The sequence below is a fragment of the Stigmatopora argus genome, chromosome 20, assembly GCF_051989625.1.
Source record: "Stigmatopora argus isolate UIUO_Sarg chromosome 20, RoL_Sarg_1.0, whole genome shotgun sequence".
Classification (NCBI taxonomy): Eukaryota; Metazoa; Chordata; class Actinopteri; order Syngnathiformes; family Syngnathidae; genus Stigmatopora; species Stigmatopora argus.
The window spans coordinates 10,084,891-10,102,302 of NC_135406.1; the positions used below are offsets into that span (position 1 = coordinate 10,084,891).

Sequence of the window (17,412 nt, forward strand, 5' to 3'; positions counted from 1 at the left end):
TAAACCATGATAGTTCAGTCTGTTGTAAGAATTGGCAAAACAGATGAGATTACAGTAAATTCTTCATTTTTCTGTGTTATTATTTTTTTTGTTGTAGTGTTGGAGTGGTGTGGCTGTCCAATCCATTCACATAAGGACTTCATTTTTTATTCCATATTAGGCCTCTATGTGTTCAAAAATTGGGAAAAAATGTTAGTTAGTGTCAGTGTGTTGTTAATGTAGTATTTTTTCTTTTAAAAAGCAAGTTTACACGTTTATTTTCAAATTCAGAAATACTGTTGTAATTGGATAAATGTTTATTACCCTTGGTGGATACAGACTTTTTATTCATTTATTTATCTTTCATTATTTTTTTGCCATTATTCTAATTTGGGGAGCCTGGTAACAATTTGGTTGATTTTCAGCCGTTTAAATATCTTTCCTAACACAGTAGATTGTGATAATTTTAATACACATGACACTAAGCCTTTAGCTCATCTGACTATATATTTCATTTTACTGGGTGAAAATCACTTAGTGTGAAGCTTTTCCTTGAGAAAATTAGCGACATTTGTCATTCTGAATTCATCTATATGTACACTAAGGCACCAATGTTTGTTTCTAATGTTTGGGAGATGTGTTTATGAATTTTTAAAAATATTTTGTGTTGCCAGAATTAAACAAGCAAAACCTGCAGCACCAGAATTATGTTTTTCCAAGATTTTTTTCATAAAGATAAATTTCCAGTAGGTGACAACATTGGGACAAAGATTCTAAAGACTAACTTTTAACTCAGAGCCTGGATGCTGGATGCGTATTTTCTATGAAATATGCATTCAACACATTAATCCAGCGAAGTGGAGCGAAATTCACTTTCTTAGCACTTTTTTTAATTGTTCCAATACAGTGGAAGACATTAAAGATATTAAATAAATGACCAATGAGTTTATAATTTTAGGACGCCATATGGATACAGTCTACATAACCGTAGATGTGTATAAACATTTGAGAAACACACAAAATTACAGATGAATGTTTATATTTGATTGACACACACCAACATATGTTGATATTTACAGTATAAACATCACACAATGGGCGCTGTGGCACGGTGGAAATCTAAGTCCAGTGTCAGTCTTTGTCTCTCAATCATCTCAGTGCTGCTCAAAGATCTCTGAAGGGCCAGGTTTAGATTATGCAGAAATATCTTGATGTCCATTTCGGCTAGGGGGGTCGCGATTGAAAGGTACTTGCGGAGGCCTTCGAGTGTGACCTTCGCAAGAAAAAAGAGAGTTTACAAATTGTCTCATGTGGGTCATTTTGTATAGACAATCATTTCCTTACCTTTCTATTGAACAATTGTGAAAGGTGTTCTTCTTGGGTAAAATCCTTGCAAGCTTGCCCGTGTATCCGATTCAGGCACATTTGCCTTGCCCTCGTCCAGGCCTGCATGCATAAACACAGTCACTAGTTAAAGGTCTGCTTGCTACAATTTGACATTGCAGTGGCAACTTGGAAGTTTTTACTTTTGTTCTGACTAGTATTTCAATTTGGCCCAAATGAATGCGCACCATTTACACATATGATATGATTCTTTCAACTGGAGATATGAGTATAAAATTAGGATATGAAAATGCAAAATGGTACATCAATTGGACTATCAGTTCATTTCAAAACCCCAAACTCTTCTTTCTCATCACACTGCTACGTTCAAGTGAATGGAAAGGAACCGGAATGTTGATATACTACTGCATATACAAACTCCTACGAGGGACAAAATTCTTCAGTATATCCTAATATCTTATGCTTACACCTGAATTTAGTTATCCTTCAAAAAAAATATTGCATTACAATACACACACTATTCAAAGAATTCCAGATTCAGTATCCTGACTATTTTTCTGAACTCACCTCCTGCAGAAGAGCGAACATCCCAGGATGCACTTTGGTTTCAAAGCTGCAGAACCTTTAAGATGGGCATAAATACTAAATTATTCCACGTTTTTGCTGCTTTTCTGTCTTAATGATTTGGTGATTCTTGGTGATCCCATTGACTTTGATTTGCTTTGTACTTTGTGCTTTTTGCTTTTGCTTTGTTGTTTTGCGGCCTTTGACTGTACTGTCTAACTTATAACTATGCCTTTTCTTGCTACTGTCACAATGAAATTTCCCGAATATGGGATGAATAAAGTTATCCAATCCAATACATATGTGCATTTTCACATGAGCCTTTGGTACTCACTCATGCTGCTCAGCAACCACTGCTTCATGGTTTCAGCTGAGATATCGGACGGAACCTTGTTCTCCTCCAAAAGCATAAATCATGTAGGTTTTCAGCATGAGCACACAGCAAAACTATCATGATATGCTCCTGCTGCTCCCACTCTGACAAAGAAGTGGGTTGCATCTGGAGGAGTTCGTCAATTGCACAGTCAACACTGACAATAAAGTGAGCTCTACAAAACAAAACAGTTATACAATGTAAACACAGCGTCTTTGGGAGTATGAGGATAATGCAATATCAAAAAGTATCATTTATAAAGAGCAGATAATTAGATACAAGCAGACCATCATTAATGGTTACAATTTTCCAGTTTAGAAATTCCAATGATCAGATAAAAAAATAATCATCTTGCAAAAATTACATTTCCAAGTTTTTGCCTACCTCGTGAAAGATAGCACCTCCATTGCTGGATTTATGTGAAAAGCTGTCTTTCTGAACTGATTCAATTGACAAAAGTGCTGAAGTACCCGTAAGGTTAATTGTATGTAAACCCATCCTCACAAATATTTATACGTGGCTCCACTCTGTGATGTTGTTGAAGATGAAAGAATCAAAGGACCACAACCAAAGATCTTGTTGAAGCTCTGTCTGTGATGTAAAGAGATGAAAGAGAAAAGGCATTTTAATGATTAAAAACAGAAATTGACTTATGTTACAAGTCCAATAACATGTTAAAGTTGCTTTAAATTGGATTGGATAACTTTTATTCATCCCGTATTCGGGAAATTTCGTTGTAATAGTAAAATAGTTGACTGTATTTAATTTATTGCCTGCCATTGACATCGATGAGCGTCCAATTGAGTTCCATGCTGAAACAGCTTTTATAGTTACTTGCCCACCAATTTTGTTGAGGATGTTGTGTCCATCATTTGTTTAGCAGATCATTGTTATAAGTATAATATTATAAAAACCAAAAAGATATTTCAATGTAATGTTTGTGTTGCAAGCCCACTTCCACTTGCTCTGTCTGCATCATTTTACAGGCCGCTGGCACTTAAATATTACTGAAAATGAATGAATAAATGAGACTAATTTAAAAAAAACAATGGAATTTGGGAGAGAAATAAACGGTTAAAATTGCCACCATCATATATGGGGGTCCGCAGGAGGCGGGGCAACGGTCCAAATGGAGATCATAGAGCGTGACGTCACCAGGAGCTCTTTGCTCTTTGATGTCACTTGCGCGAATATGCAGCATCCAGAGGATGGCATTCAGTCAGATCCTGCAGTTGGACGTCTTCGACCCATCTGGAGACACAAGACTCACTTGGACAAACTTTTCTGCCATCTCAACTTTTTGGAAACACTCAAAATGCTTAGAGGTAAGTTGGATTGAAGTTTGAATTAGTTTAGCCACCGACCGAATGAAAGAGTCCTGCCCGTCTGTTGCCGTTTATTTAATTTTGGAATGCGTGTGATGAAAACACGTGACTGAAACTTATCAAATGAAGTCTGCTAAGATTGTAAAGGAGGCTAAAAGCTTTTACTAAACTTGTTTGGTCGGTCGTTGTCGTTATGCTTTGTGCAAAGTCATCGAGACGTTTCTATTACATTTGCCAATTTTTTTGACGGATAATATTGGTGTTTGCAGGCAGCACATCTTTTAAAAAAAAACTGCCATTTCAGTGTTGGAATTATTGTAAATAAGTTATCCTGATTTTAGTTTAGACTGTCAAAATGTTAGTTAATAGAATTAGTGTCTTGAGCCCTGGGGGAGTTTCACCTTATTCAACAAAGAGGAACTACCCAGGGGTCTGCTCGTCTGTTTGAACCATTGTGTGAAGATTGCGGGGGATCGGGAAAGAGACTATAAAGATGTTATCTTAAAAGAGTATATGGTCATGATCAAAGAACCTTTTGTAACTGGGAGAGAACTCTCTCTCCTTTGATCAGCTTGAAACTTCCTGTAACTTGGACACTCCCAAAACACAATAAGAGACTTGGGAGAGGAGAGATCTTCAGAGTGTTTCGGAGGACTGAGACACGAGCAGTCCCGAGAACCTCTCATTTTTAAATAAAATAACCTCAATTCTTTGTGTTCTTACTTCTTTCAGATTGGTGATACAAATGTCTGGTGTTTAAACCCAACATTCAGCTAACGGCAATTTTGCTTCGCATTTAACCGACTGATATCTATAATTTCGTTTCATCAAGTCGAAAACAACATTTGGCATATCGCGTTGTGCTAAACGCACAGCCGTTAAATGCAAAAATTCAAAATTTTGAACTTAAACAGTGAACGCATCAAGCTCAATATTAAATTCATCATCGTGTATGGGTAAATTGCTCAATGCAGAGGGGCTATTTATTGTGCTTTATTTTTTTGGTTTAGTATTTAGCCTCTGCAATTACTTTTTTGAACGTGCCTGTACTGTATTGAAGAAGAGATCCGGGACACAGTCGTCCGTTTACGTCTTTTACTTAGAACCAAGTGTGCAACAATACAGACACCAAAGTACACATGCGAGTAATAGGTTGGAATACACATCACCCCCTCTTAAATTTAAAGCAGTATTTTTTTCAAAATAACCCGTTCCCCTGATAAGAGTTTTTTTTTTTACAAAAAGTATGCAAACAACAAATATAAACAGCAGCATGTATCATCTACTCATATTGGTCTTTTTGTTGACACTGCTTTCTGCAAACCGTCGCTCTGATGCTTGTGTGACATACTAGAGCAGGGGTCCCCAAACTTTTTCTTGTGAGGGCCACATAACTTTTCCCTTCTCTGATGGGGTGCCGGTGTCAGTTTGTAACAGAAAAAGCCATGGAACATTAACTTTCTGTTGTGCCATGCACAATCTTCTCCCTTTGCTCTGAAGTTTATGCACGACACCACAACCGTCATTACAGAATCCCACGTCAACATTTTGCAGCACAGTGCTTGGTGGTGAATTTGGCAGTGGACTCGTAGCGGGGCGGTGAGACCCCTTTTTTCCAACTCCCGGTTCATGCGTCCCATTATTAGACCGCGAGTTTCGGCCACCATGCTAGGAGCCCCGTCAGTCGTGATGCTAGCTAGCTTTGACCAGTCCAGGTCCAACTTCTCCATGGTTTGGCACACTTTGTCAAAAATATCCTCTCCCGTTGTAGTCCCTTTGAGACTTTGGAGGGCTGCCAGATCCTCGCAAATCTCAAAGTTTGCGCTAACTCCACGAATAAAAATGAGCAGTTGCGCTGTGTCTTGCACGTCCGTGCTTTCATCCAGTGCTAATGGAAAAAAAGTCAAATTATTTCGTCTTCTGCTGCAGCTGGGCATATACATTACTCCCGATTTCTTCAACGCGTCTGGTCATTGTACTCGCCGACAGACTTACGGCATTAAATGCATCTTTCTTCTCGGGACACACCTCCTCCGCGACAGTATCCATATATTTCTTAACAAACTCTCCGTCAGTGAAAGGCTTACCGCTGCTTGCTATCAATTTAGCAACCCAAAAGCTGGCCCGAGCGGATGCCTGGTTCTGCTGAGATAGTAGTCCACTTTTTCGCTTTGAGAGTTTGTCTGCTCGTATTTGGCCTTGCAATCTATCGTACTTGTCTTTGTGACGGAATTCATAGTGTCGGCAAAGATTGTATTCTTTGAATACCGCCACCGTCTCTTGACAAATGAGACAAACAGCCTTTTCTTTGCATTGAACAAAAAAAATAATCGTTTGTCGACTCCAGGTTAAATATCCTGCATTCTGAATCAATTTTTCTCTCACCTAACTTTTTCGCCATTATTCCGTTCTCAAACAGGTTGCAGTTTTAATATGCTTGAATAGTCCGCGATGGTCCCAGGGCTCCGCCCTCACCTGCGATCGTCCAGATGTCTCGGTAACACTGCTCGTGCATGCAACGGTGGACGTGCCCGCATGCATCAAAGGGAAACACTCTCCCCGCGCGTGTCACCAAAGAAGCAATGCGAAGCCCCGCTTCACTGGGATGATTTGTGGGCTCAGCAGGGGTGCAATGAACCAAACACAAGATTAAAATGTCCCAGTCTTCAAGGCCAAATAGGAAAAAAAATCCGATAGCGTCTCTGGTATTGTTCAGAGGGCCGGTCCAAATGTGCCAGCGGGCCGCATCCCCCCCCCCCCCCCCCCAAAAAATTTCAAAAAAAAAAAAAAAAAAAAAATTCCGATAGCGTCTCTGGTATTGTTCAGAGGGCCGGTCCAAATGTGCCGGCGGGCCGTATCCGGCCCACGGGCCGTAGTTTGGTGACCCCTGTACTAGAGTGTTTGATTTATTAACGATCGCATGTAAAGAAGGTAGAACGAGTTTGGATTGAATGGGTGTATCGGTGTTCAATTGTTGATCCTTGGATCCACATGGCAAGTGTGGGGCATGTTAAAGAAGATCGGTATTCGATTATTGATGTCTTAGCAAATAGCTTGAGGCACGGGAGATGTGTTGAATCATTACAGTAAAAGTTGGATTGAAGAAACAACAATGGATCACTGTTCTGATTATTTCTCCCTGTGTTTCAAGATCAAATGCAGGGTGTAACATTTTGGAGGCACCGCTGGGATTGCTGTTCAGATGTCCAGTGTCCAAGACCTGCTCACTGAATTCTGAGCCAGCTAAATCCCCCCAAACACTACAAACCAGGCAGATGGCAGTGAGAGGAGGTGTTGCTGTTTAAGAAGAACTGGAAGTTGGCGGTTGAGCACTTGTCATCTGAGGCCTACGAGATCATCAGAGGGACAGTAAAGACGTGCCAGTTCAGAGTTCACTCCTGTACAGTCAACAGAGCTCCTAGATCATCAACAAGATGGAACAGTTACTCGAAGAGGTGGAAGGAACATTGAACAACCTGACGGAAAATAACCTACTGGAAATATGTGATTTTCTTAACATATTAAGAAGTGTTAAACGGAAATCGCGTCTATCATTAGTGGCTCACATTGTGAAGTACCTAGAAAGAGAAGAACTAGAGGAAGTAGAGGATGAAGGCATGTCTGAATTGTTGAAACTGAAAGAGAAAATATCAGATATGAAGCATGAAGTCAAAAGAGATGAAAACGAAAAGCAAGAATCAAGATTGGAAGAGACTCCAATAACTTTGCCCCAGCTACCAGATGCTGCGGACCCTCAAGGGGGTGTGTCTCCGCAGCCCCAGCCAAGCTCATACTGGCGCAAGGACTTCAAAATTGCCGGCCAAATAGGTGAACCAGGCCAGAGGGACAAGCTGACATTCTCCAGCCTTGTTCATCAAATTGAAAATGGACTGAATAGGGGTTACCTAGATGTGGAAATTATTGATGCAGTTATCAGAGCTATCTCCCCCAGTTTGCAGCTACGTAATTATTTGGAAGAGAAACCTAACCTCACTCTTCCCACACTCAAATGCATCCTACGCACTCACTTTCAGGAGAGGAGTGCTACCGACCTCTATAAGCAGTTAGCTTCAGAAGTGCAGCAGATCAAAGAGACTCCTCAAAGTTTCTTAATGCGAGTCTTGGGTCTTAGGCAGAAGGTACTGTTTGCATCTCGAGAATCAGAATCAGGACTCCAGTATGACCCAAGTTTAGTCCAGCGTATGTGCTTGCACACAATACTCACTGGTCTCCAGAGTGACAGTGTTAGGGTAGATATGCAGCCTCTCTTGCTGGACTGTAAGACTTCAGATGAACTGTTACTAGAGCGGTTAAATATAGCCTGTGCTAATGAAACGGAAAGGAGAAATAAAAAGAAGTTTAGTACCCCACAGGCAGCGACACATGTTAGCAAGGTGCAGTCAGAAGAACTACGACCTACCAATTGCCCTGGAGAAGAAAAAACAAAAGAGTCCCGTGAGGTACGAGCGGAGTTGACTGAACTTAAGGCAAGTGTTGCTTCTCTTAAAGATCTCAGTGCAGAGATAGCTCAGATCAGAGAGACACTACAGCAGGCTATGTTTCAGCCTCAGTCCTACCTCCCACCTTCAGTTAGAAGACCAGTTCGGAAGCCCCAGCCACCTTCTGCAAAACAAAATTACTACAGCAAGCCCCCAGCACCCCCCTGGAACACTAGCCGCCCTGCTTATGTCCCAAGAAGGTGTTTTGCTTGTCAGCAGGGAGGGCGAGATGTGAAGTGCACACATTGTTATCGGTGTGGGAGTGGAGAACATTTCCAAGCTGGATGTAAAATCCGAGGAAGCAGACCACTAAAAGAAGAGACTATAGCAGAGCTAACTCAGGAAAGGGAAGGTGTGGTTCGTGTGCTTTGTGGCACATCCAGTCCACTGGCCATCGTCAATCCTCCCAGCATGCAACAGCAGCAGGTGGGAACTCAGCAACACCTGATGGTGGAACTTGCTGATTCAAAGGCAAAGATCAGACGACTTAGACAAGAGCTAGAAGAGAGGAATGAACAACTGCTGGACAACAGACACAAGCAGGAAAACATGGAGGAAGAAATAAAGAGGCTCCAGCAGGAGAATTTGAAGCTGCTCGTAGACGCCCGTGCAGCCCGCGCCTATTGCGATGAACTGGATGCGCTGAGAGAACGCGCAATCAAAGCTGACAAGCTGGAGTTATACAAGGCCAAAGTGGAGAAAGGGAGACAAGGGATGGAGGAGGCGTACACCGAGTGTACGAAAAGCTGCAGAACGAGGTAAAAAGCACTATGACACCAAAGTGAGGAGCTCCGTGCTACAACCAGGAGAGCGCATCCTGATAAAAAACCTGACACCAGAAGGAGGAAAAATTGACAAGAGTATGGAGAGAAATAAACAGCAGCCGGTATCTCATCTTCAAGAGACAGACCAAGACAGTGGTTACGAAGATGACTTTCACTACGAGCCCCTCCAGGTGCTAAATGAGAGAGATGCCCAAGGGATGGAGTCTAAGCACAGGCCACTGCCAGCGAATCAGAGACTTGAAGTGAAGGGCCCTGCTTCCGGACCAGTACAAGCAGAAGATGACTATCAGCTGGAGGACCTGCCTGGTGAGGGAACAAATTTGGCTGTTGAAGATCCTCATGATGATTTATCAGAGACCTCTCCGCCAACCGCTGTGAATGAACCTGAGGCGTTGACTTATGAACGGCCAAGAAGGCAGAGACATCCACCACGACGAACAACCTATGATCAGCTTGGTGTCCCCTCCTGTTATAGTACTCAGTCACCACATCAGCTGCTACCTGCTTACCCTGCACCAGGAGTGGTTCCTAGGTTAGTACACCTGCAGCCATATTACATTCAACCACCCTTTATGTATGGACTCCAACAGACTTGAGCCTACAAGGGTGACATGTATGATGCGAACATGGACTGTTACGGACTGTGATTACAGTTTCCATCCAGTGAACGTGGACCGTACGAGTTGTGGATTATATTTGAACTGTGGCCCTTGCCGTCTAGAGTTTTCATGAATATCAGCTCACAGAAAAGGATGTGAAATGACAAGTTTGCTAGACTGTTCAGAATAACAACCAACAACGGGAAGATATTTGGAATGTACTGATGTCGGGACGACATTTGTTTTTGTGGGGGAGAGTGTGACATACTAGAGTGTTTGATCTATTAGTGTGACATACTAGAGTGTTTGATTTATTAACGATTGCATGTAAAGAAGGTATAACGAGTTTGGATTGAATGGGTGTATTGGTGTTCGATTGTTGATCCTTGGATCCACATGGCAAGTGTGGGGCATGTTAAAGATCGGTATTCGATTATTGATGTCTTAGCAAATAGCTTGAGGCACGGGAGGTGTTGAATCATTACAGTAAAAGTTGGATTGAAGAAACAACAATGGATCACTGTTCTGATTATTTCTCCCTGTGTTTCAAGATCAAATGCAGGGTGTAACACTTGTAACAGAACAAACAAATTTCAATTAACTTGGATTAATATATACAGACACTTAAACATACGTTTAATGTATCTTTACACAAAACTGAATTCTAATTTTTTTTAGTACCTTTGTTCTCCGGTTTAGCTGTTGGCCACGCCTCCACTCTCACGTTCGCTATCGATGGGTTGTTTGCTGTTGTATTCCCTTCAAAATATTCCGAAAATGATGCACACAAATGTCCTCACAATAGGATAACGCACGACCACTTGCCAACGAGTACCCATGCACACGTGCACGTGCACGCGCACACGCACACGCACACGCACACGCACACGCACACGCACACACACACATACACATACAACTAACTACGCCAAGCAGCCCGACTCTACTATTTTCCCGTAGATAAAGTACTGCGCAGTGACTGCTGGGATATAGAGTTCTTGCGCGCAACACCCACACGCTAAAAACACGCTTTAAAAAGGCAACGGAAGCAAAACTGAGTTCGGTTGTACTTTATTTAGAGATTTTACAACTTACTCATGTCATCATCACCCACAAATCCATCAAAGTCCTCATTTTCTGTGTCCGAATTAAACAATTGCCCAAATGAGTCTTCCAAAACGCTGGGTCCCGCGGTTGTAGTTCTTAAGCCTCCGGGAATGACGGCAAGCTCAGAGTTATTATATATAATATATATACATAGTTCACAGTCTAGCTTTGAATGCTCTGTTGACACCAACATTTAGCGGCAGGATTTCTTTGGTACAGCCGAAATGACGGCCAGCACCAAATTGGTGTGGTCGCCAGTATGATTGCCGTAGTTGTCCTATTGACGGACTTTGATGGATTTGTGGGTGATGATGACGTAAGTTGTAAAATGTCTAAATAAAGTACAACCGAACTCAGTTTTGCTTCTGTTGCCTTTTTAAAGCGTGTTTTTAGCGTGTGGGTGTTAGCGCAAGAACTATATTTCCCAGCAGTCACTGCGCACCGGAACCCGGCAATAAGCTGCTTCCGGTAGCCAGCGCTATTGCGTTTTGATGTTCATCCATATATAATATATATGCGTCTAATGAAATGGTGCGTGCTTTGTGTGTCTAAAATACAGAAATAGCACTCGTTACTGACACTGCGGCGTAAAATATGATGCGCCAAATAGGCGTGAAAATACGGTACTTGTGAGTACTAAGTGTCTTTCTCAAACTGATGAATTTATTGAATCCATATTGGCAGATTTACAAATAACACCTACATAACTAATAACACACAAAAACTAAAATTAGCTTTAAAAAATAGACAATTTGTGAAATAAAAGAAATACACAAAAAATGACAAAACACCTCGTTGGCTGAGTACCAAGAGGAATTAGCCTGGGTTTTAGTCTTTATTTCTCTTTATATTACTTTAGCTTGCAACTTTCTGGCTGAGTTTGTCTCGTGCTGCCTTTCTCTTACCGAGAGCGCGTCTTCTGAAGCACTTATCTTCCCATTTAGCAAACGTACGCTCGCTCAAGCGCCACTGCGCCCACTACAGGAGGTATGGTGAAATTAACATTAATATTCACAAAAAATACAGTGAAAATAAAATGTGGCAGTTACAGATCAATTGCCAGGTCAGTTTAGTTACATGCCAATCAAATCCGTTTGGATAAATATAAAAGTGTAATAGAACTACAAATCGAACCCAAAGTCAGTTCTGGTGAAGTTGTTAACTGCGCAAGGAAAAGGAGTTCTCCCCTTTGTGGATTCTGGTGTGGGTTTTTAAATTTTGCTTTTGAGAAAAGGCTTGACCACAAAATGAACAGGAAAATGGTTTTTCACCAGTGTGGGTTCTCGTATGCCTTTTTAAATGTTCCTTTCGAGAAAAGGCTTGACCACAAACTGAGCACGAAAATGTTTTTTCGCCAGTGTGGGTTCTTGTGTGACTAATTAAGCTCTTCTTCCGCGTGAATGTCTGACCACAAACTGAGCATGAAAATGGTTTTTCACCAGTGTGGGTTATTGTGTGGGTTTTTAAGTCTTGCTGTTGAGAAAAGGCTTGACCACAAACTGAGCACAAAAATGGCTTTACACCCGTGTGAGTTCTCGTGTGCCTTTTTAAGTGTTGCTGTTGAGAAAAGGCTTGATCACAAACTGAGCATGAAAATGGTTTTTCACCAGTGTGGGTTCTTGTGTGGCGTTTTAACTTGTGCTTGAGAGAGAAAGATTTACCACAAATCGAGCACGAAAACGGTTTTTCACCAGTGTGGGTCCTTGTGTGGATGATTAAGTCCTGCTTTCGAAAGAAAGCGTGACCACAAATTGAGCAGGAAAATTGTTTTCTACCAGTGTGGGTTCGTGTGTGGCTTTTTAAGTTTGCTTTCTGTGTGAATGTTTTACCACAAACGGAGCACAAAAACGGTCTCTGCCCAATGTGGGTTGCCATATGTCTTTTCAAAGTAAACATTTTACCAAAGGTTTTCCCACACAGAGAACATAAGCAGAGTTTGCCGCCACTAGGATTTTTCTTAAGACCTTCATCGTCATCATTATCATAAAGCAAGTCGTCACTATCTGATGGAGGAGCAATAAAAGCTTCTTCTTGCCATCCTTTTGTTGAGTCGCTGCCGTGCAGAGGCTCCGCCCCTCTGCCGGCCACGCCTAGATCAACTTCACTCTTGAAAGGCTCAGCAGTTGACCAAGTGACATCTTGCTGCTCCTCCTTTTTGATTGAAAGTTGCTCTTCTCTCTTTTGCTCTTTAATTTGAGGCCATGTTAAAGTGTTTGCAGGATCCGCCCCTCCGCTGGCCACGCCAAGATCATCTTCTCTCTTCAAGGACGCACCAGTTGACCAGGTGACATCTTCTTCCTCCTTTTTTATTTTAAGTTGCTCTTCTCTCTCTCTGTCTTGAGGGAACTCTGGCTCCTCCTCTTCAATTTGAGGGGGCTCAACATCCTCTTTGGCCCCAGAAAACTCTGACACCTTCCCATCAGGACCAAGATATTTTCTGAAACCTGCAAAGACCCCAAGATAAATTATATATTTTATAAACTGTCTATTATTCTATCTAGAGGTTCTTTATGTTAGACTGGGAATTTAGTCTTATACTTATATTGGCAGTGGTTAGGCTGGAAAGAAAGGACTAATATGCTGGTGGCTACAGTAACGTAGTTAAACAGAAGAGGATGCCATACACCCGTGATGTTGTCAACATAGCCTTACTGTAGTATTCTCATCAATAGCCAAAGGGGTTGGATTGGATTGGCTTGGATAACTTTATTCATCCCGTATTTGGGAAATTTCGTTGTCACAGTAGCAAGACGGTGAGGATGCAGAAATAGGAAAGGCATTTTAGACATAGATAGGTAATAAGTAAGTTAATAAATAAATACATGAATAAATATATAAACAGAATAAGCGTGTTGCTGAAATATATACATATACATGTACATGCACATGCACACGCGCACACGCACGCGCACACGCACACGTACACACACATAAGCACACATACATATATATACATATATATATATACACACACATAAGCACATATATACATACATATAGATGTATATGCAGGCATACGGTAGGTCTTAACACTCAGCCATTTTTTTGTTAAAGAGCCTGACAGCTGATGGGAGGAAGGATCTGCGGAAGCGCTCCTTCCTGCAATGAGGGTGCAGCAGTCTATTGCTGAAAGAGCTTCGGAGAGACTCCACAGACTCATGCAGGGGGTGGGAGGCGCTGTCCATGATGGACATCATCCTGGTCAGCATTCTCCGCTCTCCCACTTCCTCCACAGAGTCCAGAGGACAGCCCAGAACAGAGCTGGCCCTCCTGACCAGCTTATTCAGCCTGTTCCTGTCCCTCTCCGTGCTCCCGCATCCCCAACAGAGCACTGCATAAAACACTGTAGATGCCACCACAGTGTCGTAGAAAGACCTCAGCAGTGTCCTGCACACTCCAAAGGCCAAAGGACCGTAGCCTTCTCAGTATGTAGAGGCGGCTCTAGCCCCTTTTGTACAGGGCATCTCAATGTTTTTTAAAAGTGTATTTCACAAAAAAGGACTATTGGTCAGTAAAGTAACCTCACAGGCCCTTAAAGTTTTTCCAAATCTTTTTTGAGCCTCTTCTTTGCAGATATTCTCTTGTATTTTTGAGATTTTAATTTATTTAGAATCCTTTTAGAAAAGAGTGAAGCATCAAATATAAATTTTAATCATTTTTAATTAAAAAGGAAAAAAAAGAGTTCTTAAACAAAGGAAACATTTTATATATATATATATATATATATATATATATATATATATCAGTGGCTGGCCGTCAGGGCCTTCAAGGCCTTCTCTGCTGGCCTAAGAAATATCTGAATCATATTATATTTTGTCCATCAATACTTATTATTCCAAATGGTCTGTTAGCTTCCTTTCATTGCTTTCCCCCCTGTTTGCACTGCTTCCAGATGTGTTTTCATATTGAAGCATTTAATCAATCACATTTAGGCCATTATTTGTTGGCAGATCAGATCTGCCTCTAAGCCTTCAAAATCAGATCTGCGGGGTCTGCTGCATTAAACAAGACTGTTGCTTTTGACCAATCAGATTTCGAATTGGCAACCCCACAATGATTTTTCATAGACGTGGGGATTTTGCTGGCTGGCACATGTCATTGCTTTCAGCAACTATGAATGGCTAGTAGGCGGGCCAAAGCAGCCAGAGATCGCAAACTCCACCCACAATGGCCGACAGTGGCAAAAACAAATGGATTCTGTTGCAGATTTCTCTCACAAAGCTATTTTCCAGACGGACTTTTCCAGAAAAAATGGACATCATTAAGAAAGGGCGGTCAACTCCGAAGCTAGCAAGCCTGTTACAGCCGGGAAAATGGTGTGAGCGGCACTTTCAGTGCGCTAACTTAGCTCCACAAGCAAATAGTATATTGTTGTTTTGATTTAAAGCCATTTTCAAAACGGACTATGCCAGAAATATGACAGGACAGGCTCGAATTTCAGCATGAGCTTCGATGGCGATAGAAAAGAAGGAATAAAGAAAGGAGGATGGATATTGTGTACAGTTAAAAAGGATTTTTGGTGAGTAAAATATGGCTATATTCCTAAATAATATTTCAATTGTGGGCCCGGTTCTCATCTGAAAAGCTCCAGTTTTTGTATTTAAGCTCCAGTGTTTGTATTTAATCACTAAATGCTGGTAGGATTTTGATTTTATCCCAGTTTAATTTTTGCCATTTCGCCATTGACGTCCATCGCTGTCTTTTCCCGAGGAAATCACCCCCCTGGCCTGGTTTTAATGTGTGAAAAGCTCCAGTATTTGTATTTAATCATGAAATGCTGCTAGGAAGTGGATTTTACCCCATTTTTGTGCATTGATTTATTGATTATTTTTTACGTGTCGCAGCTGCAGTAGAGGTTTTATAGCCATAAAATAGTTTTTGAGGGTTGGATTGATACGTTGAAGGCGCTACGAGAAAATGCACCGACCGCACTGATATATATATATACACACACACATATATATATATATATATATATATATATATATATATATATATATACATACATACATACCTCGTCACACAACCGCTCGTAATACAATATTCTCGTCTTACGGCGGAAATTTCGATCGAATAATTCGCCCGTCATGCGATCAAAATTTCGTGATGAGACCAAGCCAGGTGGCCATGGCACTGTCTTTTTTTGCATATCTTTCGTGTATAACAATACTACGAGCACCGAATGAGTTCTTCAGACAAGTTGCGACCAGGAAACGCAAAAACGCGCATGCGCGCGGAAAAAGAGGACTTTCTGGGTAATGAAATATACTCGTGCACACAACGCCGATAGGCAATGGCACTCTTTCTCAGAATAAAACTTCATGACCCACAATCAATACGTGGGTAAGCTCAGCTGTTGATGTCCTGTTATTCTTATCTAATACGAGAAGTTTTATATTACTTCTCGTTCGCTGCTCATAACATCCAGCGGCACCGGCCCGCAATTCCCTCTTCGCAATATTTCCGGTCGCAACTCTCTCTCATAGGCGCTGTTCAAAGCGGTTGCGACCAGACCCATTACAACGAGGGAGTTGCGAGTCGGTGCCCGCAATGTCCCCACGAGCAGCGGTATCTGCAAGATGCATCTGCAAGATGGCGGCGCGCACTGACGCTGCGACTCTATGCTCTCCAGTTCGGTGTCATTCGTTATCTTACAGTCGCCAGGATTCACAGTGTGGTACGCTGGAAGCACGGCGGCAGACAAAAAGGCCATGCAGAAAGTGATTAACACTGCCCAGAGGATTGTCGGCTGCTCTCTGCCCTCACTGGAAGACATTGCCAGCCCTCGTTACCTCAGCAGAGCCAAGAACATCATAGGGGACCCTTACCACCCTGGTCACAATCTGTTCCAGCTGCTGCCCTCTGGCAGACGCTATAGGTCCCACAAAGCACGGACAAATAGGCTTAAGGACAGTTTTTTCCCCACATCCATCAGAAATCTAAACTCGCGCTAACATAACACACATTCCCTTCTGCGGTAATATGAACAGATGTTTGGGTGGTGATCTGCCTCCTACTAGCTGACTGAAGTAAGGTAAGTGGAAGACAGTGAGAGGTAAGCGAGAGGTAAGCGACCTGTATCCACAACAGCAGAATGCCAAATTACAAGTCCGTAACTTACACTTATTTAGGTCTTTTGCCGAGTAAACGTAGCTTATGGAGAAGCACCATCAATTTCGTCACACGCAGTTTCTGTGTGTGATGACAAGTAGGCTTTTTGTGTTGTGATAATGACGACAGGGCCTATGTCCGATTATTATTATTATATATATATATATATATATATCAGTGGCGGGCCGTCAGGGCCTTCAAGGCCTTCTCTGCTGGCCTAAGAAATATCTGAATCATATTATATTTTGTCCATCAATACTTATTATTCCAAATTGTCTGCATAATAAGTATATTCAAATTAGCTTCCTTTCATTGCTTTTCCCCCTTATTGCACTGCTTCCAGATGTGTGTTTTCATATTGAAGCATTTAATCAATCACATTTCAGCCATTATTTGTTGCCAGATCAGATCTGCCTCAAAGCCTTCACAATCAGTTCTTGCGGGCTCTGCTGCATTAAACTAGAGTGTTGCTTTTAACCAATCAGATTTCGAGTTGGCAACCCCACAATGATTTTTCATAGGCGTTAGCATTTTGCTGGCTGGGACATGTCATTGCTTTCACAAACTATGATTGGCTAGTAGGCGGGCCAAAGCAGCACCCGAGGCAGCCGAGATTCCAAACTCCACCCACTATGGCCGACAGAAGCAGAAGCAAAAACAAATTGATTCTGTTTCCTCACAGCTATTTTCCAGATGGACTTTTCCAGAAAAAAATGGACATCATTA

General features: G+C 41.8%; 2 protein-coding genes and 1 long non-coding RNA gene across 4 annotated transcripts in view; all 3 read right to left on the reverse strand.

Annotated features, from left to right (window-relative positions):
* LOC144065607 (uncharacterized) overlaps positions 1 to 17,412 on the reverse strand; it is a 48,207-nt gene that overhangs the window by 11,050 nt on the left and 19,745 nt on the right. The gene's annotated exons all lie outside the window — the stretch shown is intronic.
* Positions 985 to 4,206, reverse strand: LOC144065659 (uncharacterized). 2 transcript variants are annotated; one of them, XR_013297239.1, is made up of 5 exons: positions 3,416 to 4,206; positions 2,645 to 2,851; positions 1,891 to 2,435; positions 1,324 to 1,425; positions 985 to 1,252 (listed from the first exon to the last, which is right to left on the reverse strand). It is a non-coding gene; the product is annotated as an uncharacterized LOC144065659 (long non-coding RNA). The 2 variants fall into 2 exon arrangements; XR_013297238.1 differs by having other exon boundaries at positions 2,645 to 4,206.
* The window catches only part of LOC144065608 (uncharacterized), a 10,889-nt gene continuing 4,558 nt past the window's right edge, over positions 11,082 to 17,412 (reverse strand). Inside the window, exon 2 of the mRNA XM_077588598.1 lies at positions 11,082 to 13,019. Within this exon, the coding sequence (XP_077444724.1) occupies positions 11,734 to 13,019 (1,286 nt within the window). The 3' untranslated portion in view covers positions 11,082 to 11,733. The remainder of the gene's footprint in view (positions 13,020 to 17,412) is intronic.